A 23,397-nucleotide genomic window follows, 5' to 3' on the forward strand; every position below is an offset into this window, starting at 1 on the left:
TGACCAGCAATTTAGTTTATCTTATGAGTTAATGAAATTTCGGACTCAATTCAAAAAGAAACTTACCTATTGTGGAAATATACAAAACTAACATTCGATAATCGAGAAATAATGAAATTCAATATAAGACAGATTCAAACTATTGGTACTAGCCACGAATTGTGCCATGCCACTCAGTTGGCGGGCAACTTTGTGCAAGTTTTATCCAATTCACCACGCCTATGTCCTAGCACGTACTCTCTCTCCCAAATTAATATTCGTTTTAGTTTTTTAATTCATAATTTTTGCTATGCACCTAAATATATACTATGTCTAGATACATAGTAAAAGTCATGTAATTATAAAAGCTAAAATGAATAGTAATTTGGGAAGGAGGGAATATCACTTGAGTGTGTTAGATGTAATATGTGTGAAAGTTTAATTTGGATAAGGAATACCGTACTTGTCCAGCCAACACTAACTAATTAATAGTTGGGGCACGTGTAAAATCTTGACGCTATATACAGGGGACATCGCTAGAAATGCTGGGATACATTTCATATACGTAGTGGGCTGCTACAATTCGCTAGGCAAATTGAGAGTATTTGTTAACAAGATTTGGATAATTAGCCAGCAAAAAAGCAAATTATTGGAGGGCCTGTTTGAAAGGATCGCACTGTTTGGCTCGTTTCTTCTTCTTCTCCCCCGCATGCCTACCTCCTCCTAACCCACCATCGAGTCACCAACCTCGCACCCGCCACCGCCTCCGCTTGGCCGCTCTCCCGCCATGAAGCAGCTCCACAAGTCATCCCCCACCCACGCGCCGTCGCCGGCGCACGCTCCGGCGCCGAAGGCGGCCAAGCAGGCGCGCCCTGGCCCGCGCTCCTGGATCGGGTACCTCCTCCGCGAGCAGCGCCTCCTCTTCGTCGTCCTCGGCGCGCTCATCGCCTCCACCTTCTTCCTCCTCCGTCCCTACCTCTCTCTCTCCCCATCCTCCCACCTCCCCGACGCCCGCCCGCTCTTCTCCTTCGCCGCCCGCTCCGGCGTCCCCGCCGGGTACCGCCCGCCGCCGCGCCGGGTCGTCGTCACCGGCGGGGCCGGGTTCGTCGGCAGCCACCTCGTGGACCGGCTCCTGGAGCAGGGCGACAGCGTGATCGTTGTCGACAATTTCTTCACGGGCAGGAAGGAGAACGTCGCGCACCACCTCCGGAACCCGAGGTTCGAGCTGCTCCGCCACGATGTCGTCGAGCCAATTCTCCTCGAGGTCGACCGGATCTACCACCTCGCGTGCCCCGCGTCGCCTGTGCACTACAAGTACAACCCGATCAAGACGATCATATCCTTCATTGCCGGATCTGCATCTTCTTTTGATTTTGCTTACATTGAAAGCAACTTGATCTGATCACATCTTCTCATTTTGTTTTTGTCTTTTGTCGGTGGGTGGGTGGGTGGATGGTAAATATGCCCGAAACAATTCGGATATAATTGGGGATCTGGGGTGTGGGGAATGGGAAGACAGACAAAACATTGTTAACTGCTGTCAAGCGTAGAACAGTCTGGTAGAATTCGGCTTTCTGTGTTAGTTTTGCTGTCCAATAGATTTGTCATCTGCCACTAAGACTATCGTTTGACATAGAATTGTGATCACCGTAAAATGCACTATCACAATGTTATCAATCTGGACATGCTTAAGGCGCGCAAAAAGATTGACTGGGCATACTTAAGGACCAATTTAGATAACATCATCTCCTTGCTCTTGTTTAACTGAATATTCTTAGGGATCAATTTGTTGTAGTATTAAGCTAGGGATTGGGCCATTTTAGTTTAGTAATTTGAAACCAAATCTAAAGGGAGTCCTGCTGTATGAGTAGATCCTTGATATTATTTTCTTGGTGGTGTGACTTTGTGTGTCATTTTTGTATCCAAGAGGTGGTCATCACCATGTATTTATGTTCATTATTAGTACAAGAGTTCTGTTATTTCAATAATTTTGAAATTGAGCTTCTTAACAATTAGTACAAGACAAATGTCATGGGAACCTTGAATATGTTGGGTCTGGCAAAGCGAATTGGTGCAAGGTTCTTGTTGACTAGCACAAGTGAAGTTTATGGTGATCCACTTGAGCATCCACAGAAGGAGACTTACTGGGGGCATGTTAATCCTATAGGTACCCAGTGACGCGCTTGTCTAGTTATTGCCTTTTAAGCCTCTTTATTCTGTTCAAAGCATCACATATCACCTCCCACAAAATCAATCCCTTTGTTTTTCTCAGGTGTTAGGAGCTGTTATGATGAGGGAAAGAGAACAGCAGAGACTTTAACCATGGACTATCACCGTGGTGGTGGTGTTGAGGTAATACTCCAGTCTGTGTAGTCAAATATGATATCTTGTGATCTGATGAGAAATTTGTTGTATAGGCTTTGAAGCCTTTCAAAATTTTGTTTTGCATTTACTTAACTGGCAAAATAAGGAAACTCAGTGAACACACAATCTAAACTTCTTCATATCATAAATTTTCGATTCTGCTTTAGTTCTTGATTACTGATACGATCTGGAAAGATACAGTTCTATTATGGACAACTATTTCAGCTCAGGAAAACCTAAATGATTGTAAATGTTCTTATATTTCCCAATTGGCATGTGGATTTATTTCATTAGCAGTTACTCAAATTATACTAGGTTTAATATATATTTATTATTTGCATTAATATCCTGTTTCTGCAATTTTTCTTTGATCAATCTTAAGAGAATGTAAAATAAAAGGGTACAGCTCTGTATTTGTTATCAATGCAGTTTATGTGACCACAATGTCTTAATTGCTATTACTTGTTGGATATCTTTCACTAACTGATATATACACAGGTGCGTATTGCTCGCATTTTCAATACATATGGTCCTCGTATGTGCCTCGATGATGGTCGTGTGGTCAGCAATTTTGTTGCACAGGTCTGTTTGTCACATATTGTGGGTTCTATTTTCCATAGCTATAAGTTGTTGCGCATCTAAACATCCCTCTGGTTTGACTTGCAGGCACTACGTAGACAACCAATGACAGTTTATGGTAATGGAAAACAAACTCGAAGTTTCCAATATGTTTCTGATCTGGTAAGCATAAACATTCTTATTGTGCTATGTCTGTGGACTGTGATATCAGTTATAATTCTTCTGTGCTCCCTATCGCAAGTGATCTGGGCAACACTCTCTTATGCTGTTGTATATCCTAAGAATCAACACAAAATTAAGTGTTATGCTTGTCACATCAGCTTTTGCACTGTCCAATCTCATGGCAATTGTTACCAGCACATATTGATGTTCATATTGTTGCCACATTTTTCCAATTCGGAGACAGAATTTTCTATGACTTCGATCTTATCTTGTGCATTGCAAATTTATAATTAATAGATGAAGTCTGACCCATGGATGCACATACATTTGCATGCCTATTATTAAGTTTTTCATATTCTTTCTCAATATCTTTTTAGGTTGCTGGACTGATGGCTCTTATGGAGAGTGATCATATTGGTCCATTTAACTTGGGAAACCCCGGAGAGTTTACCATGTTGGAGTTAGCACAGGTATGTAACAGTTAGTTTCAAATAATGTTTTTTCATCTCGAAATGGTGCGAAGCTGATCATCATGCATTTTCCAGGTTGTGAAGGAAACAATTGATCCAATGGCAACCATTGAGTTCAAACCCAATACGGCTGATGATCCCCATATGAGAAAGCCAGATATCACCAAGGCCAAGCAACTGCTTCATTGGGAGCCAAAGGTCTCTCTCAAGGAAGGCCTTCCCTTAATGGTGACAGATTTCCGTCAAAGGATCTCGGATGAGTAACCGAAGCAATGTTGTGGTATTGGTGACCCATTTGATTCTGAATGATGCTGCAAATATGGTGAGAAGCACTTCATCAACTGAAGCCACGCAGTACAATGTACTGTATACATGATAGATTCTGTAGAATCTCGTAGTCCCCACTTGAAATATGGGGATTCTGTCTACGGGAATAGTGCCTTTTCCTGTGAAATAGCTGCAAAGTTCATGTGAAATTCATATTAATTTTATTTGTACCTTGGCGAGACAGAACAGAAGTAGTCAATTAATTTTGTGCATGTGTGGAAGAATTCCAGATGTGGTCGGTGAGAGGTAGGATATAATACTGTATTTCATGAGCCTTTGTAACACGACATTATGGATGCTTGATTATGTGAAAAATGTAATTGAACGTGTTTTGCCAGCTCAGTCTTGTTGCTATTGCATAATCCAACTGTCAATCCACAAATTCCCCTTTTAGTTTTTTGAGAGTGAAAATCCCCTTTTATTACTGAACGAACAACTCAACAAACTATACAATATATGTTTCCGAACGGTTTTCGGATACAATCTTCTCGTGAAAAGTTGATTCTCCAGTAAGTGGAAGCCAACTTGCAGCATGTTAAGTGAACAAGTGTTTCTTCAGATTCTGTAACCTTCTACTTGAGATGCACACTGAAACTGAGCCCACTGCTCGAGCTGACATCACCACCCATTTGAGGCACATCTGCTGCTCTGACGACGGCGAAACCAGCGGCGCCGCTGTACCGCCCCGTCCCTCCGACCACCGCGACGTGAGACTCCTCCTGGTCGTCGCGGCGGACCCCGAAGAACCTGAGGCTGTCGTCGGCGCCATCGCCGGCGAACGAGGCCCTCACGGCCACCATGTGGCTGCTGTTGTCTGCCGAGCTGGTGACGAGGACGCCCTGCAGCCTCCCTTCCAGAGGCAGCCCGAACTCCTTCCTGCCGCGGAGCTCCTCATCGACGACGGTCACCGTGCCGGGCCGGAGCGCGCCTGGCCGCGTCAAGGCGCGCAGCCAGCTGCCGTGGTGCCCGATCGGGCCCTCACTGGTAAAGACAGCGTGATGCGAGGAAGCAGCCGTGGCTTTGGGTGTTGCGTGGCCAGCGGTGTATAGTGTGATCGTCTGGCCGGAGCCGGGGGAGAGGGCCGGGGGACTGTGACGTGCCGGCCGGCCGGCAGCCGCCGTGCTTGTCACGGCCAGCAGGAACGCGAGAGCAATGCAGGCTTGCTTGAGGAAACGGGTGCATGATGGCGCGTGCATCTCAAATGTTTGGTGTTTGATGATGGGGCGTGGTGCCTGCAAAGATTTCGGTTAGGTGATCTGGAGTGCAAATGGTTGGATAAGTAAGATCAAAGGGAGTTGGTTTATGAGCCAAACCACTCCATTAGGTCTGTTGGAGTAGCAGAAACAACTCTCAGAATCTGCTGCCTGGACCGTGCGCGCACGTGTGCGCATCGAAAGTTCAGTGTACGTAATGCGCCGAAATTCGCTTTCTTCTTTAGGCTGCAGCTAGCCGACATAGTCAGGTTTAGTTCCCTCCAAACTCCTAACTTTGACACTATACAAAAAAGATTTCTCGTCACATCAAATTTGCAGTACATGCATGGAGTACTAAATGTAGACGAAATCAAAAACTAATTGCACAGTTTTGTTGTACTTTGCGAGACGAATTTTTTGAGTCTAATTAGTCAATATTTGAATAATAATTCACAAATACAAACGAAATGCTACAATTGCGCATTTATGATAAAATGCCAATTTTATCACTCTCAAATTGGGAACTAAACAAGGCTATACGATTTCAAGGAAGGTTTACGTATATTTTGGTAAGAGTCGAAGGCTCCGGAAGCCCCTGGGCGGCCGCGCACTTTTATTTCGGCCCAGCGGGCAGTGGCCCATCATGCCCTCTTCTAAGTCGCGTCCTCCCCTCCCTGGCCAACCATTTCTCCCTTCCTCCCCTCCCAAATTTGTTGCGGCGGGAGAGAGGCTCGAGAGAGACACAGCGCGTAGAAACCGGCGGCGGCGGGCGGTAGCGGCGATGAGGATCGAGGAGGTGCAGTCGACGTCGAAGAAGCAGCGCATCGCCATCCACACCCACATCAAGGGCCTCGGCCTCGACGTAGCTGCCCCCATCCCTCTCGCTTCTCCGTTCCCCTCTTCCCGAAGGGGAGGGTTTTTCTAGGGTTTTAGCGTCTCTGTGTCTGCGTAGATCCTCACTGCCTTGTTTGTGTTTTTTTTGTGGGAGCAGGCCAATGGAGCGGCGCTTCCGTTGGGGAGTGGATTCGTGGGGCAGGCGGGGGCGCGGGAGGGGTCCGGGCTGATAGTCGACATGATTCGCCAGAAGAGGATGGCCGGCCGCGCGGTTCTCTTTGCGGGTCCTCCCGCCACGGGAAAGACGGCGCTCGCGCTCGGCATCTCCCAGGAGCTCGGAAGCAAGGTGCGTGCCTCCAATTGCTCTTCTCCTCTCACAAATCAGCTAATCGTTATGGTGGTAGAGCTAGGGTTTTCTTCCTCTCCTTTTGTCCTTTTTTGTGGGTGATAATGTTCAATCTCATACCAAAACACTGGTCTAGCATTGGCAGGAATTATGCTTTTTGGGAATTTACATACTAGTTTGCTGTATTGATTCGTGGATTACCAGTTTTTAGCTACACAAATTGAATTAATCATTTTAAGTTTTATTGAGGGTGGCTGTGGATGAGGACAGACTCTGATTAATTCTAGGCCGTCTTTAGTAAGTTATCTGTAATTCTGCTTGTGAATTAGCCTGATTGGTGAACTACCTCTGAATGTGGAAGGGCTTATCAGGTTTCACAAAAAGCCTGCCTACTTAGTTTATATCGAGTTTCATGCTGTATGCTAGTAGCATTTGTGTTGTTCTCATCCAATAATTTCCTCCCTTGTTTTGCTATTCTACAATGCAGGTCCCTTTCTGTCCTATGGTGGGATCGGAAGTGTACTCCTCAGAGGTCAAGAAAACTGAGGTGCTGATGGAACATTTTCGTAGAGCTATAGGCTTGCGTATAAAGGAAAACAAAGAGGTTTATGAAGGAGAGGTAAGTAATAAATTTGAAATACAAGGTTATACTTAAATTAGTGTTTCTCTTGATTTATCAACATTTTTTATAATAACTTCAATGATGGATGTCCACTTCTTGCTTTTATGGATTGATCATTGTTGCTCTGTTTCCTAGGTTACTGAACTTTCCCCGGAAGAGTCCGAGAGTACAACAGGTGGATATGCGAAAAGCATTAGCCATGTAATCATAGGTCTAAAGACTGTTAAGGGGACTAAGCAACTGAAGTTAGATCCTTCAATTTATGACGCTTTAATCAAGGAAAAGGTAACTGCCTGCTTTCATACCACTTCCCCCTGGTGCTACACCTTTGGATTGCATTTTTACTCTTCATAACATTGGGTGGATCAGCAACAACAACAACAACATAGCCTTCCAGGCTCAAGCAAGTTGGGGTAGGCTAGAGTTGAAACCCAACAAGAGCCACCAATCAGGGTTCGGGCACATGAATAGCTGTTTTCCAAGCACTCCTATCCAGGGCTAAATCTTTGGGTATATTCCATCCCTTAGAATCTCCTTTTATTGCCTCTTTCCATGTCAATTTTGGTCTTCCTCTTGCCTCTCTTCACATTACTGTCACGCCTTAGGGTTCCACTATGCACCGGTGCCTCCGGAGGCCTTCGTTGGACATGTCCAAACCATCTCAGCCGGTGTTGGATAAGTTTTTCTTCAATTGGTGCTACCCCTAACCTATCACGTATATCCTCATTCCGGACTCGATCCCTTCTCGTATGACCACAAATCCAACGCAACGTACGCATTTCCGCAACACTTATCTGCTGGACATGTCGTCTTTTCGTAGGCCAACATTCTGCACCATACATCATTGCAGGTCTAATCGCCATCCTATAAACCTTGCCTTTTAGCTTCAATGGTACCCTCTTGTCATATAAAATTCCTGATGATTGGGTGGATATAATTGTTTTTTTGCTCAAATATGTCTTGATGCACATTTTTAACCTTAAGTGGCATCTTATTGATAATTTACTCGGCTGGAAAATTTTATGTTAAGTCTCTATCAGATGTCCTGTTGTAAACTAGCACTTCTGGAGCTAAGTAGATCCGTTGACATTGAAAAATCAGGCAATATTTGCTTTCTGGCTGCTGTGTGCTATCAGCATGTTGTTTTTGGTTACTCATTGGCTGCATGTGGAATGCAGGTGGCAGTGGGTGATGTTATATACATTGAAGCAAATAGTGGTGCAGTGAAAAGAGTTGGTAGATGCGATTCTTTTGCTACAGAATATGACCTTGAAGCTGAGGAGTATGTTCCAATCCCCAAAGGTGAAGTCCATAAGAAAAAGGAAATAGTACAGGTACCAGTCTGATGCAATTTTTTACCATAAGTTTTCGTTTACTTTCTGCAGTGTGCTTTTCACATCGTACCCTCATAATGAATGTTCTTGTAATTAAAACAATATATTTCAGACATTGTTTTGATCTCCACTTTCTAAGATGCAAGCTTTGTCCACTAATTTCTATTGATGTCTGTCACTATGCTGGACAAAAGCAATTTAAACATCTTATTAAAAATTGTTATGCTGTGGCTGGCTATGGTACTATCAACTTTAGCTACAAAAGTTTCTCTATGTTTCCCTCCAAATTTTATGTCCACCTTATTCATCTTTTTCTTTTAATTAAATGGAAACTGCATTCGTAGTCGCTTAATCAGCTAGTTGGGAGGTACATTTTTTTGGACAATCATATAAGATGCGCGCACCAGATTGTGGCAGCAACAAATATGGAAGATTCATATAATCCAATAATAAATACTGTTTCTTCCTTGGTAGAATAAATATATGCATAAACATAGGTATAAAAAAGGATTATGGCTATACAAGCTCATGACTATCACTCTATCAGGCATCCACTTGAGTCCTTTCAACAAGAATCTTCTTGAGTCCATTAACTTTATTCTATCATTGCAACTACTACTACTTAGCAAACTTACTGTTCAATTCAGCTGGAAGATTACCTATCATCTCAGGAAGGATGATATTTTTTTATGCAATATCCGACAAGAATTAATGTTCCTATTTTCATCCTGTCATGAAGGTTTCCTGTATTTGAATGCTCTTGTTCTGAAGAGGAAATAATCTTCTCATCATTTATGCAGGATGTCACACTTCATGACCTTGATGCGGCAAATGCCCAGCCACAAGGAGGCCAAGACATTTTATCACTTATGGGTCAAATGATGAAGCCGCGAAAGACTGAAATCACTGACAAGCTACGCCAAGAAATTAATAAGGTTTAGATTTTTTTTTACTGACAACTTTGGACTGTATCATAATTTTCAGTGTGAACGGTAATCATGTACGAATGATGGTGGCAGGTTGTAAACAGATATATCGATGAAGGAATTGCAGAGCTTGTACCTGGTGTTCTGTTCATTGATGAGGTATCATTCTGTCCTCGTGATTGAAAATCCACTGCTTTCACATGCTAGAAAAAAAATTAAGAAATATATTTAATTCTCGTGGAGCCCTGCTACATTTGTTGAACTTCATCGTGTCTTCTGATTACTCAAAACTAATCAATAATAATAATAAATTTTTTTTCCAGGTCCACATGTTGGACATCGAATGCTTTTCTTATCTTAATCGTGCACTGGAGAGCCCATTGTCACCGATTGTGATACTTGCTACGAACAGGGGAATATGTAACGTAAGGTAAGCAATTTTCTTTGAGACTTAAGGTACCCTGCACCTAACTGCAGTACCAGCATGGACCCGCACTTGTCTATTAACTTGCACGGTTGCACCTTACACGTTTAACGAATCTTGTAATCTTTTTACCCAGAGGTACTGATATGACAAGTCCACATGGTATACCAGTCGACCTTCTAGATAGGTTGGTGATTATTCGAACAGAAACATACGGCCCTACTGAGATGATCCAGGTTCTTGCTTATTTTGAGTCTAATTTCTATCAGATTACATGTTTAGGATTTGCTTTTAATGTTTAGATTATTGCCCTTTGCAGATATTAGCTATCCGGGCACAAGTGGAAGAGATTGATATTGATGAAGAAAGTCTTGCTTATTTAGGAGAGATTGGACAACAGACTTCTTTGAGGTATGACTTTGTATTTGTCCATAGGGATTAGCATAGAGGGTTTACTGATCTCAAACATAAGTTCAATGCGGTTTTTAGTCTCCAGAATTTTGGTGTATGCTTCCAATCACAAAATAAGAATTGATGTCACTGTAGTTCATTGTTGCAAGCCCTCCACCTCTCGTAGGGTAATAAACGATGGTAATAATATCTTCATTCCCTTTGCAGACATGCAATCCAGCTGCTATCACCTGCCAGTGTGATTGCAAAGACTAATGGAAGAGAGAAGATCTGCAAGGTATATATACTGAATTTTCACTAGAATGTTGTATTTTCCTTAGCTTCTTGTTCTTGCAAGCTTATATTTCTGATCCTGTGATCTTTATCAGGCTGATCTTGAGGAAGTTAGCGGACTCTATTTGGATGCCAAATCGTCAGCACGTCTGCTCCAGGAGCAACAAGAAAGATACATCACCTAGATTTCTCCTGTTGTAGAAGTCACCAAGAAAACGTAGCTGTCGACTCTAATCATGTACACTGCATCGGTCTGGTTAACAGGTGCAGAATCTTCGAGAGTACATTTGAGGGGTAGTGATTTTTGTACTCGCTGCTTTGGACTCCGGTTAGTCTCCAGCGAAGACTATTCCGGCATATTGCTTGTTCACATACTGTTCTCAGATTAGATCGGTGCAGGAATTGTCGTGTACACCCTTGCTAATCAGTTCCAAGATTCCATGTGCTCACGAGTACAATCTACCATCATTGGTCATGAAAGAATGCCTTTTGAATTTTGACCATATACTTGATTTCTAGAAGCCAATTTTAATGTATTTCTTTATTTTAAGTACATATAAAAATTAACAAAAATCTTTCAATGCATTAGGTTTGAAGGTAAACCTACCGGCATGCAAATAGTACAATTGTCGAGTGTCTTGAGAGTTGAGAAACATGCATTTTGTTCCAAGAACATTCTTCCACACGCTGAATCATTCTTCCGCCTATTTTTCAAACAACTGATATTTTTGCACGTTACCATTTGCCCATCGTTTTCCCGATTTCCTGCGGCAACGCGAAGGATCTCTGGAGCCTGAGGCCTCCTCTCCTGTCGATGTTGTGACAGAGGAAGCCGCGATCAGCAGGCGTCCTCTCGTACATGCCGGTGTCGCTATTTTCTACCCGGCCGGGGCGTTTTCCTCCCGTCTCATGATGGCATGGAAACGTCCGTATCATCATCTCTCAGACAGCGATGTGTTGTTGCCCTCGACCTTATTCGACTCCTCTTCCCGCCCGGAATCGATCCCCGAGGAGCAACGCTTTGTCATCTTCACCCGTGCTGCTACAGAGCACTCCTGTGAAATACAGCAGATGTACAATGGCCGCATTACGGCTCACGGCATCACCCGTCGTCGTTGCGTGCTCAACGGTAGCGCTACCGCATCGTCACCGAGAGGCCCTAGTCACCGGAGACCTACACCACTCGAGTCGGGACGCGGCATCGCACGGCATCGCCGCTCGCCTCACGTAGTCGTTCCGGGCTTCCGGCAGTGCGGTGCGTCGTCGACCAGTTAAGCTAGGGTGATCGCGGCGACAACAACGTGAGTGAGGTCCGGGAAATGACGCACGCGCTGACACCAATTCCCCTGCAACGCGACAGCCCCGCCTGGGCCGGCCCGCGTCACAGCCGCACACGCTTCTGGCTGCCAGATAACGTCACCTCTCCATGGCTCTCCCACTCCCACGCACCGGCCACCGCGCGCGCGCACTTGCTTTTCTAGCCTCGATTCCGTCGTCCCCAGCAGGTCAAGTTGGTCGTTTCGTTCGACACCGGTGGCGGCGCGCGCGCCGAGATTTCAAACAGCTCGTACGAACCAGGTGCATTGCACCTTGCAGCTCCGGGATCGCTCTCGACCGGCCAAATAAAGTCTCGCGATCGACGGCTTGTCTCTCGACGACGTCGCAGCGTGCGCCCCAAGCCGATCGACGTACACGTCGAGAGCCCGTGTGTGATGGAGATTGGGTTTGGGGTGTGCAGTGCAGGGGCGGATCGGATAGGGCGCTCGAAATATCTCAACAGTAGGTGACAAGTCCCTTTGCTCTTTCCCCTCTGTTTTCTCCAGGCCCTCTGTCCCCAATTCCCCCCATATTGTGTGGCGCGCGTAGGAGCATCGGGTACGGCGGCGCCCCTTGGCCATTTCCAGCCTTTTGTGTCGCGGGTCGCATGATTGCAAATGCCCTTGGTTTTGGCTTTCCGGTCGTGCTCGTCAGCTCGTGCGTGGTGAGAGACGTGAGACGGTGGCAGCGGCGACGCAGCGGCGAGGGGTGTGAAAGGAATCGGCGGGGCGGGTGCCTATTCGGTCGTACAGTGCGGGTACACTGTGCCGGCCTTGGCGCCCCCCCAATCATTTGTACGGGCGCAATTTCGCCGGCCAACCCGGGGGCGCCACGTGGCCGGAGATCTCGTGGGGGAGTGTGGGGTGGTCGATGTGATGAGAGATTTGAGAGCGGCGAAAGCCACGTGACCCGGCCGCGCGCTCCCATTTTCCAGGAGCGGCCAAAGCTGCCTTTGGAGCTCCGCCCGGATTGCCGGAGCATGCTACGTACTGGCAGCGACTAGCGACCACTCACCACGCAGCGTCCTTGCTCATGTCCTGTCGTTCTGATGATGTCCATGCTTTGTACTAGTTTGTAGCGTGCTGCACGTCTACGCTACAAATTGTTTTGGTGTATAATTTGTTGTCTGTTAAACAAGGATCGATAATGTTGGTAGTACCATAGTACTGTGCTAGTAGTAGGCTAGTAGCCTTGACCATCACTTTGCCTTGGGAGGAACTGCAGATTGTATTTGCTTACCTAAAGAGTCCACTTTGGTATGCTTTTACATGGACAGTTTCTCGTGAACAATACTGTTGGGCCACCTACGAATCTTTTGATCTTTCTCACTGCACAAGTGGGGAACGAACGAGCCAGAGAATATTGGAAAGGGGTGAGATATTCAGATATCCTCCAGACCGATTCATGCACGATAAAAGTTAGCTTTCCATAGTCCAGAGCTTCCGCACTCTCGGACTATATTTGTGTAAAATGAAATGAAGAGAAAGCATGTTGAAATTCACATTGATTAATTTACTGATGCTACAGGAAATAGTTTGATTATCCTAAGTTTAAAATTATAAAATTATAGATCGTTTTAACTTTTTTAGGTTCGTATATGGAACAGTTTGGAATAGTGCTCCGTTCCAAATCCAACCCGAACTGTCTCCTTTTTCTTTACAGCAAACGCTCAAAATTTACTCGTCGCCTAGTACGACCAACCTCCCCGTCCGCCGATAGATCCGACGGCCGCGAAGTGGGCGCCATCCTTGATCGCCTGAAAGGAACGGCGGAGGATGGCAACAAGGTTTTCACCACAAATGAAAAGGGTAAGGCGGGGCGGCGTGGGCCCGGAAGAATCCCCTCCATCACCTCCCAGCGAATGGGGAGGCGGCACCCACGTGATGAGCTGCCCGCCCCCACATCCTGACATGCGCCGATCCGCCAGAGCGCCGTGTCCCTCTCCTCCCGCGCCCCTATTTCTACCTCCCCGCCGGCTCTACTCGTCGCGCTCTCCACCGGTCGTCCGCTCGTCCATCCTCGCTATCGCTGCCGGACACTCGCTGCCGGACACTCCCGCTGGCAGGTCGCGAAGCACACACGTCCCCGGCCGCCGCGGCTTCAGTTGAGATCGGAAGGTAGCTAGCGGCTTCGATCGCCACCCGTCTATGGACAGGGAGGGGCGGCGGCCCGTCGTCGGCGAATCTGCGGCGGCCGCGGAGGCCATGGACGACGACGTCTCCTCGTCTCCGGCGGCGGCGGAGGCCATGCACGACGACGGCTCCTTGTCTCCGGCGGCGGCGGAGGCCATGGACGACGACGGCTCCTCGTCTCCGGCGTCGTACATCAGACTGGTACGCAAGTGCTTTCGCGCGATCTGCTGCCGTGCATTGAGAATTTGAGATACACGGCATGCATGGTGATATTTAAGCATGGTGATGATATATGTAAGCGAAACCTTAATTATAATATGCAGGTGCAGCATCTGATCGAGAAGTGCATCTGCTACAGCATGAACAAGGAGGAGTGCATGGTGACGTTGGAGAAGCACGCCAACATCCAGCCCGTCATCACATCCACCGGTATTGTCCTAGCTGCATGTTCTTCTTCTTCATCTTCCATTGCATCCCTGCAAGCGATTAGACGAGGGCATTTCCCGAAACTTGCTAGTCCAGTAGTCCTATTATATTGTTGATTTCTTCTTTGCGTTGATAGTTTGGAAGGAGCTGGAGAAGGAGAACAGGGAGTTCTTCGAGACGTACAGGAAGGAGAACAGGGAGTTCTTCGAGACGTACAAGAAGGATCGGCCGGGAGAAGAGTCGACGCAGAAGAATCCATCCGACGAGAAGCCTTCCGCTCCCAAGAGCTCAGAGCCTCAGACGACGACGACGACGACGAGGAGCAGCCTTCCGCTCCCAAGAGCTCAGACGACGACGACGACTAGGACTCGGTCGTAACGATGGTGCACAGCAGGTACATATATCTAGAGGCTAGTATATGCATGGAGTGGTGGCTAGCTAGCATATAGGTACAGTGTATATCACTGCCAGCATCACCATTCACCAGTGTACGTAGTACTAGTAATTTGCATTGCGTATAGTGTGCGCGTACGTCGTAGGAGCTAGCCTGCATGGTCTCGCATAAATAACATTATTATCGGGCAGATGACTATTACACAGCACGGCCGGCATGCAGGCGGTACCGTGGTGGCTGTACAGATCTTTTGCATGCACGTGGGGCCCTGCACACGCGGCGGGAGAATGTTCAACCAGCGAGGTGCGAGGACCCCGACCCGTCTGTGTGAAGGAGGACAGGTTCCTGTCTGAAAAAAGACGCGTCGCTCTTGCCCGGTGTCCCCAGCGCGGTGCCCTCCGCGCTCGCCGTGCGGCCGGGCTCCGCCGATCACACCAGGCCAAAACTAAAGCTCCCGAGATTTCCCCCCCGCTTCCTTTTCGGCGCCGGGGCGGGAGCGCGACGTCTACGGCGGCCGCGAGCGCCGTGGAGACGGATGGCCAGCTCCCAGGGGTGCGCGTGCGCGTGCCGCCTTGTTTGGTCGGTAGCGCGGCGGCTTCGATCGCCTGCAGAGCGTGGGTCCAAGGATTACGCGTCTCCTGTGTGACCGGTGCTGGCGGATCGCCAGATGGGATGCACCCGCGACGCCATGCGTCGTCGGCCACACACGAGGTGGCTCGATCTGGCTTCGGGAGTTAACTGGAATCAAGTCACCGTCGTCGGCTCCAGCCGGCGGCCGATCGATGGCTCCGATCCGCCCGGGCGACGGCGACGGCCACGGCGACCGTGTCGACGAGTGCGTAGGTGTATTTAGGCAACGTGAATTATACAACGTATGGAGCTTTCATACGTAGAGGCCGTCAGGACTCAGGAGCACAGCTGGTGGAACCGACGGATACGGGAGCTGGCGCTGACGTGCCCGCTTCGTTGGCTGCTGCTGGCCACCGGCCGCGCTGTGGCTGTGGTCTCCCTTCGCCGATCGTTCCTACCCCAGTGCATACGGCTGTACGCATACGTCCTTGTCGGCCTGCCAGATGGAACTTTCTTTCAGGCACCGGCGCTACCTAGCTTCACGCACGGTTTTCTCACGCTTCTTCTCGTGTGCGCTGCTATCACACAGATGCCGGTCTGCATCGATGTGGTGCCATGTGTTGTTTCCCTCGAACAGAAAAGAGAGAATCTATCGAGCGCTTCTGTGGTGAAACACAATATCCTAGCTAGTTATGCGTACACACAGTTTTGCTCGTGTGGAACGAGGAAAGTTTATCAAGCGTAAGCAGGGCCGCCAAACTCCGTGGAATGGATCAATGGGGTTGGCCGGATTTCCGTCTCGTCTTGTCTTGCAGTCTTGTTGGTCACACGTTGTTGAGGAACGGTAGCGGCAGGCTACCAACCGCTCAAGAGTACCCAACAGGCCAACATCCCGGTGCACAATTTAAGCTAAGCAGAAGAGGCCCGGCCTGCAGCGTAATTGGTCCCGAGCCCCAACAGCTCTTCCTTTCTCCGTTGCGCAGTCACTGAACCGCCGTCTGCGCCGCTGCAAACAGGCCCGCCATACAGCATCGCCACCGCCGGGGACTAGGGATGGCAACGGGCACAAATTACCCTCTAAATTTGGGTGAAGAAAATCCTCGTTTCCTGTCAAAAAAGGGTGAATTTGGGATCAGGACATGAGAAACATGTGGAAGATTTCGGATTGCTATGAACAGGTGGGCTAGTCGCAAAGCTGTATGCAAGGTATCTTGACAAAGCTTGCGGCATTGCGTACATTAGCGCAGAGCGAGTCCACAGTCCACACTCGCGGTATCATCATCACTACTACGAAACGTGCAACTCGTCAGACACTGATTGGATGACCCAAGGCATTGACTAAATCAAGGCTGTATACATTACTCCAGAAGAAATACACAGCTCAGTTGTCGGTCTTCAGGAAACCAGATATAACACAAGAAAAGAGCTGAAGACCGGTATAAAAGAGGCCCTCATCACTGATCACTGGCATGAGATTCTTGTACTAGAAATCACACTGCAATCTACCAGGGTCCAGAGCATCGCCGCTGCGGCACTCGAGAATGCACTCATGTTCCCATCGCATGTACCCCAATGGTTTCCTACGACGGCTGATGAGACGAGCACCAGGTCTTCCTGCGGCTACGAACCCGTGTATTTCCCCCTGCTCTAAACTTGCAAGCTAGTTCTCGTGGGACAGAGCGTGCTCGGGCCGGTGGGTGAACTCATAATCGAGGTGCACGAAGGCGCGCTCGATCTCTGGCAGCCGCTCCAGCTTCTCCTGCAGGGCCTCGCCAATGTCGTGCGCCTCCCGGAGCGGCATGTCCGACGGCAGCACGATGTCCACTTCCACGAAGTAGTGGGAGCCGAACGTGTAGGCGCGCACCGTGTCGATGTGCCGCACGGCCTTGTGGTGGTTCCAGCACAGGTACGTCAGCTTCTGGAGGTACTCCGGCGAGGCCGACTGCCCCACCAGGGAGTGCACGTTCTCCAGCACTGTCATAGACCATGTTCTGATTGTGTAGATTGCAAGCTGCAATGAAAGAGGTAGGCTGTCAGCATCTGAAATTTGCATTCTGGAGAAATGGGCTACTGTGAGTAATGCTCACGTATGGGTATGGAATGCTTGTAAGTGCAATAGCTGCCTATCCAGAATTCCAATTGAGGAGTCACAGTAAGTCATTGCTTATCCTTTGATCATGCTACAATCAATGAGTTAATCTTCTATTAATTTTTTCTTTCAAAAGCTAGGTATTCTATTTTTAAAGACAATGGCCACTAGACCAGTCAAAATGATTTTAGGTGCTAAGCTAGATCCTGGAGCCTACCAATCAGGAACTGAAGCCAGTCAGTGGCTCAGGTTCACCCAAACAATGTTTATTAGATGTCATAAAAACTTGGGTGAATCACTAAGTGCACATCATAGAACCTTTTTAGACCAAACTAATAATTATTGGACTAGGGATATACTCCGATGCTACTTATACTGCATATTGATCAGTGAGAATAAAGATAAAAACTTCTCTTGTACTTACAATGATTGCACCAACTGGGTCGATCCAGCCATCAATATAATTGGCAAGTAGTGCAGCAACTAGACCAATTACATTGGTAATGACATCGAAAAAGTGATCCTGTGCATATGCCTTGACGATTTCATTTGTGAACGAGCGGCAATATATAACCAGGGCAAGTTTCACCAATGTCACCGAGAGCATGATGTCCACAACCCACTTTTCCTGCTGGCTTGTTAAGCTGAATTCATCTCCCTGGAGAATGAGATCTGAGATAGTTACCGAGGGCAAAACAAGAATATGATCTACGGAAGTAGCGTACCATTAAGTGCAAGAAAAAAATTTACTATTAAATAGCAAAAAAACAGAAGCATTTGTTTGCTGCAAATAATTTGGGTGTGCCGTGAAGGATAAAAACAGGGCATCTCAATTGCATACACTGATGTCTTTGTTAGTTGTTACTGATAGAAAAAAAGTTCAGACTACTAATATTGAATTGCGACTCAGGAAAAAATGAAAATTCTAAGAAGTTTCTAGTCAAAAGGAAACTGAAAATACATTTTGTTTGGGACTGCTTGCTGGTTTCTCCATCATCCGATCCACAAGGAAACCAAAAGCAAAGGAATTTAAGCGTGGACCGAGAGAGAGACTTACATCAGACGCCAATGACCGTACTGATTCTAGAATGATCTGAAGGCCAAGAGTTGCCATAACAGAAGCAAAAACAAGTATTCCCTGAAAAAAATATTACAATAAATAGTAGAGTGAAAAATAACTGCAAAATTCAAGGAAAAACAGCTTGAAATTAAATTAAATAGATTAGAGGACTCCAAACAAAGTTTTAAATTTATCATTGGACTAATGCCCAGAGATGCATTAGAAGCGAGGAACATCATTTCGGACTATTCAATTTCATAAATCACAAGCTGTCATTTTTTGCATCTTCCCATTATATGTACTTTCTGGAAGAGCATTGTTTAAGCATTCAATATTTCCTTTCTGAACAAATTTCTGCGTGTGCTTTCATGTTGACATAACAATAACACCATGTTAAGTAACTCATACATGTAATGCATACTGAACATTGAGATGGCCGAATGGAACAGTGTTCTTGAATGTACAATGGAACCAAATACAGAATTATAGTAAAGAACAAATGAGCTAAAGAAATTCTGGAAGTACAGGTACTGACAAAACTCACCAGTGGCTGCATACGCTTTTTACCGATAGGGTATCTGTAGGGGTTTGGAGTTTGCATTGAAAAGGCGGTAAACCACAAGATGAACCCTGACAGTAAGTCTAGAAGAGAATCCAAAGTGGAAGCAATAATAGCAAGTGAGCCACTCCGTACTGAAGCATACACTTTTGCAGCAAAAAGAACCATGTTTGCAAAGTTAGACAGCCGTATTGCTAATGTCTCACTCCTAGCAACCTTTTCGCGTTCTTCCTGTGGGCAAATGAATTGGTGATCAGTGACACGAATGAGGTCTCACTAAAAAAAAGTAGATGCAAATGCAGTCAAACTAATCTGTATCATTTAATTAACTTGCAGGTAAGCTGTCATACGTCCCCAATGTTAAAGTTACAACCAAAAGTTTATAGAACAGACCTTGGACATTCCAGGAAGGAAACCACGATCTGTAAGCGTATCCATCTCATTAAAACCCTCAAGCATCTCCACTTGTTGTTGGTAGTACTCGGCAACAACATCCTCAGGACCTTGAGCTGTCGACAGAACCAAAAACGTTTTTATTAAAAAAAACTCACTTTTGTTCAAAACCAAAGAGGAAGATATGTGATTCATCAATATAAGTCAGATATTATTGGACCATGAAATGGCTCCTTTGTTGTTAAACTGACACTTCATAATTCAACTTGTAATTGTCCTTTCCTCTATATATTGGGAGTACATCATACAACCCGGCATCTCACGTGCCATCCAAATGTCCTTTACTCTTGTAACCCGACTTGTCAGTTGTCACTTAATTACATGCACCAACTAACCAAAAAAATTCTATTTTTCCATGACTTTTGCACGTGCAGAAATGAGCACCTCACGTGATGCAGACTGTCCTTCCACATATGAGCCCTGAAAAGTGTAAACCCAATAGGCAGCAGCAGAATTTGCAGAACCCCAAGCTAAATTATGCTGACGGAAAGATACACATTTGTGTTGGGTTCCCAAAGTGGCGCCATAGCAAATCGGTAACAGCTAGGCTGCATCTAGCCCAACACTACCTTAATATCCTAATTCGATCCCCATCTCTGGACTAAAAAGATTCTAGCTAGTCCGCCCTAGCGTCAACTTAGCTCTTACTGGAAACCAAAAAATAAAATAAAATTGGCAACTTCGGGTATTCACAGGTCGCAGAAAGAAACTATTTTATCAAACGAAACAGGCCGAGAGAGGCAATACAGAAAGAAAATGGAAGCAGGCAATACAGCCGAGAGAGGCGGACCTAGGACGCCGAGGCAGTGGTGGAGCGCGCCGGTCGGTGGCCTCTCCTGCTGGTGCGCCTCCGGCGGGCGGAACCCCTCGAAGTTGAGCCGCCACGACTCCTCCGCCGCGGCGTGCGCGCCGCCGCCACCGTTGCCAGCCTCCACGGCCGAGAGCAGGAGCAGCTCCTCCCCCTCTACGCCATCTGCCGCCGCCGCCGCCCCAGCCATTCCCCAACCCTAGGAGCCCGGCGAGCTTGGCGCGCCGCGCTTCAAACCGTACGTGCCACACTCCCCTTGGCACGACGGCGCACGAGGGGGAACCGCAGCGGGAGACTGGGCTGCCTCCGCCTGGCCAGTCGGTTGGTACTGTAGTTGCCAAGCAAGACGGCCAGGCCAAAAGCGCTCGGCCCGCCCCCCGCGTGCCGGCGTGCGCCGTCTTGATTAAAGAGGGAGGCGAGGCGGGGGACGAAGTGGGGGCCTCCCTCGCCTCGCTCACGGCTCGCTGGGTGGGTGGGTGCGCCGAGCCTATGAGCCCGGAGAGGCGGCCGCCGTCGGAGACCGGTCTCTGACCTGTCGCGGGTCTCGTGTGCTTGGTGCAGGGCGTGCTAGGGCTGGGTGGGCGAGAGTTCCAGCGGTACGCAGGTGGAGGGGGCATGATTTGAGAGGACTCGGATCTCGCGGTTGCGTGCGCGCCGGAGGACACGAAACAGCGAAACTCTTCAGGAAAACTGGAAAAGGTACTTCCTTTGAAAGGCGTGCTTCACCATTAACACCAACTCCCAACTTTGGCACTATACAAAAAGAAGATTCCCCATCATATCAAACTTGCGGTACATGCATGGAGTACTAAATGTAGACGAAATTAAAAAATAATTGCACAGTTTTGTTGTACTTTGCGAGACGAATCTTTTGAGCCTAATTAGTCAATGTTTGGACAATAATTCACAAATACAAACGAAACGCTACAGTATGCTACAGTGCTGTAACAGTAATTTGGCACCTCCAAACTTTGGCAACTAAACAAGGTCTAAGATTTAGGAAACTGAAAGCGTGTCGTCTCGTGATAAACGTTGCAAAAATAAAATTTAGGAAATCAAGCAAATTCGGTATCCGTGAATGAGCCAAGTACGGCATAGATTGCCCAGCGCTAACCACTTTAACGAGATTTCGAGACCCAAATCTTTCAGCATCGATTTACAAACCCAGACACTAACCGTACAGTGTGATTTCGTTCCAGGCGACTGCTTGTCTAAGCCGGTAAAAGATACTCCTGACGAGAAGTCATGAGCGTGCTCACGGGATTAGATGTTCTGGTCGTGCCAATTTCCTGATGGAAGACGTACGGTGTGGCCACAATGGCCCGCCGCGTCGAGGTCGCCGTAGCTTTCGCGGGGCGAAAGCCGAAGCCGTCCCCGTGCTCATCCGCCGAGCTCGCCTGTCCAGTGTTCCTCCACACGTCCGACTCGGAAGGGAACCGTGTGGCGCTGGCCCTCCGCGGCGTCGAAGCCACCGGAACAGGGCGTCCGAAAGCGCTGGCACGAGCGCCACGGCGATAGGGAGTGAATGGCAGCCCAAATACCCTGTCAGTGACTCAGCTGGACCCGCTGGTCAGTGACGGTTTGCTCGTCTTCAACCGGCGGCGGGGCCGCGCGGTAAAGCAGCGGCCGTTGGGCGTGGATAAGATGGGTGCTCCTGCTCCGACGCTGCCACCGGAGTTATCCTGGGCAGGCGCACGCGTACAGCGACGGTGATGGGATTTTGGAAGGATCATCGGGGCGGGTGGGTGCCTGACCACTTGGCGATGCGAATAACGTGAATTGCGTTTGCGTGGATATTCCCCAAGATTGTGGAAAGGGGGAAGAAAAATTCGTAGCATGCCAGAAGAGGGGGTTTGTTAAGGACGAGGGAAAGGACAAACGAGTTTGGGCGCTGATCGGTGATCATGGAGGAGAATCCTGGGTTGGTGAGGAGGGACAGGCTTGGGGTCAAAATGACCTGAGGAACGTGGGACAGGGCGGGCGTGTAACTCAGGGGTGTTTGATACGAGGTGTTAAACTTTAACAGTGTCACATAGGATGTTCGGATGCTCGGATGGTAATTACGAGAACTAAACATGAGCTAATTATAAAACTAATTACAGAATCCTGTGCTAATTCGTGAGAATCTATTAAGCCTAATTAATCCATCATTAGCAAATAGTTACTGTAGCACCACATTGTCAAATCATGAACTAATTAGGCTTAATAGATTCATCTCGCGAATTACACTCTATCTATGCAATTAGTTTTGTAATTAGCCTATATTTAATACTCCTAATTAGCATCCAAACATCCGATGTGACGGGTGTTAAACTTTAACACTTGTTGCCAAACACGCCCTCAATCAAAATTTCGTAAAGTTAACCTGATTTTGACTGCTGCCCTGAGATTCAGTATTCCGGGACGCAACCCCCTGTGACGTCTCCAGCAGCGCCCATGGTGCCACATACCAAAGGTGAGCTGATAGCTGCCGTAGCGTCGTGGTAGCAACTTACAGATCAGTCCATCTTAGTTCTGAGACCAAAATATAATTTTTTTTGACCGAGCGAATTGCCGACGTTATCCTTGTGCAATCACAAGTGACCAGAGCAGATACGGTAGTTACACCAACCACACGTCACACCAGAATAGCATACACAGTAGAGTTGCGCAAGCACCTGTCCTACGCGGACACGCCCCTTTTTCTTTCTCCACGAGGCCTGGAGCTTCTTATGTCAAACCTTCTGTGATGAGGCAACAGAATTTCATGGCAGCATATGACGCATCAAAGTCATCAATACCCGGCTGTCCTGTTGCAAACCTGCCAGTGTTGTATTTGTGCTTTCGAATCGAGCTCGGGGTGACGTCAGACAGCCCGGCAAACGATTCCCTGAACCACGTGGCCTAACGGTCTACTTCGATCCCCCTAGGTCAGCCTGAGTCACCATTGCATCATGGAATACAGAAGAAGAGACGCTCGACTCTTTTATGAGTAAAAGTTTTATCAGCGTACAGTCACACGCCGCTGGGTTAAAAAAGACGAGAAACTGCCACTAAAATACTAAATAGCACGATTTCTGAATACGTGTGCCAGTGGCTAGATATAGCCTGTGTTTGTGTCGTCCTATTCAACGCAAAACATACTCTTACCTAACATGTATATGGAAGGTTTTCCTGGTGAGAACAATGGAATCGCTCTATCTTTACTCCAGTACAGAAAAAAAAATAAAATCTAAACAAATACCAAGAGAATATCACAATTTCATTTCTATACATTTCATACCACCAGAGCTCATACAAAACCTTGGAAGGTGTAAGATGCTATCCATAAAACTAAGGAACTGGACTGTTTGTTGGAAGCAGTTC

General features: G+C 47.4%; 4 protein-coding genes and 1 long non-coding RNA gene across 6 annotated transcripts; 3 read left to right on the top strand and 2 right to left on the bottom strand.

Moving 5' to 3' along the window:
* The first annotated feature begins 698 nt into the window (after nt 1-698).
* On the top strand, nt 699-4,223 carry LOC117858347 (UDP-glucuronic acid decarboxylase 1). Its single transcript, XM_072293823.1, has 7 exons — nt 699-1,320; nt 2,004-2,146; nt 2,252-2,331; nt 2,842-2,925; nt 3,010-3,084; nt 3,462-3,554; nt 3,630-4,223. Exons 1-7 carry the CDS (start codon nt 767-769, stop codon nt 3,816-3,818), a joined length of 1,218 nt encoding a protein of 405 aa, XP_072149924.1. The 5' UTR covers nt 699-766; the 3' UTR covers nt 3,819-4,223.
* A 1,524-nt stretch (nt 4,224-5,747) lies between these two features.
* Nucleotides 5,748-10,693, top strand: LOC117859139 (ruvB-like protein 1). The gene is made up of 12 exons (XM_034742338.2): nt 5,748-5,936; nt 6,066-6,254; nt 6,742-6,873; nt 7,012-7,161; nt 8,055-8,210; nt 9,011-9,145; nt 9,230-9,295; nt 9,460-9,566; nt 9,697-9,796; nt 9,880-9,971; nt 10,179-10,248; nt 10,340-10,693. The coding sequence occupies exons 1-12, from the start codon at nt 5,856-5,858 to the stop codon at nt 10,427-10,429; spliced, it is 1,368 nt and encodes a 455-aa protein (XP_034598229.1). The 5' UTR covers nt 5,748-5,855; the 3' UTR covers nt 10,430-10,693.
* Nucleotides 10,694-13,037: 2,344 nt separating this feature from the next.
* On the bottom strand, nt 13,038-14,141 carry LOC117857209 (uncharacterized). The gene is made up of 2 exons (XR_004640732.2): nt 13,999-14,141; nt 13,038-13,920 (listed from the first exon to the last, which is right to left on the bottom strand). It is a non-coding gene; the product is annotated as an uncharacterized lncRNA (long non-coding RNA).
* On the top strand, nt 13,437-15,782 carry LOC117857208 (uncharacterized). 2 transcript variants are annotated; one of them, XM_034739730.2, is made up of 4 exons: nt 13,437-13,894; nt 14,017-14,122; nt 14,256-14,513; nt 14,705-15,782. In XM_034739730.2, the coding sequence occupies exons 1-3, from the start codon at nt 13,709-13,711 to the stop codon at nt 14,495-14,497; spliced, it is 534 nt and encodes a 177-aa protein (XP_034595621.1). In that variant the 5' UTR covers nt 13,437-13,708; the 3' UTR covers nt 14,498-14,513; nt 14,705-15,782. The 2 variants fall into 2 exon arrangements, with proteins under 2 accessions (XP_034595621.1, XP_034595619.1); XM_034739728.2 differs by having other exon boundaries at nt 14,736-15,782.
* Nucleotides 15,783-16,417: 635 nt separating this feature from the next.
* Nucleotides 16,418-20,639, bottom strand: LOC117857207 (metal tolerance protein 5). Its single transcript, XM_034739726.2, has 6 exons — nt 20,035-20,639; nt 19,185-19,300; nt 18,777-19,022; nt 18,230-18,310; nt 17,597-17,830; nt 16,418-17,094 (listed from the first exon to the last, which is right to left on the bottom strand). Exons 1-6 carry the CDS (start codon nt 20,240-20,242, stop codon nt 16,744-16,746), a joined length of 1,236 nt encoding a protein of 411 aa, XP_034595617.1. The 5' UTR covers nt 20,243-20,639; the 3' UTR covers nt 16,418-16,743.
* Nucleotides 20,640-23,397: the final 2,758 nt, after the last annotated feature.

Source organism: Setaria viridis, chromosome 5 (genome assembly GCF_005286985.2).
Source record: "Setaria viridis chromosome 5, Setaria_viridis_v4.0, whole genome shotgun sequence".
NCBI lineage: Eukaryota > Viridiplantae > Streptophyta > Magnoliopsida > Poales > Poaceae > Setaria > Setaria viridis.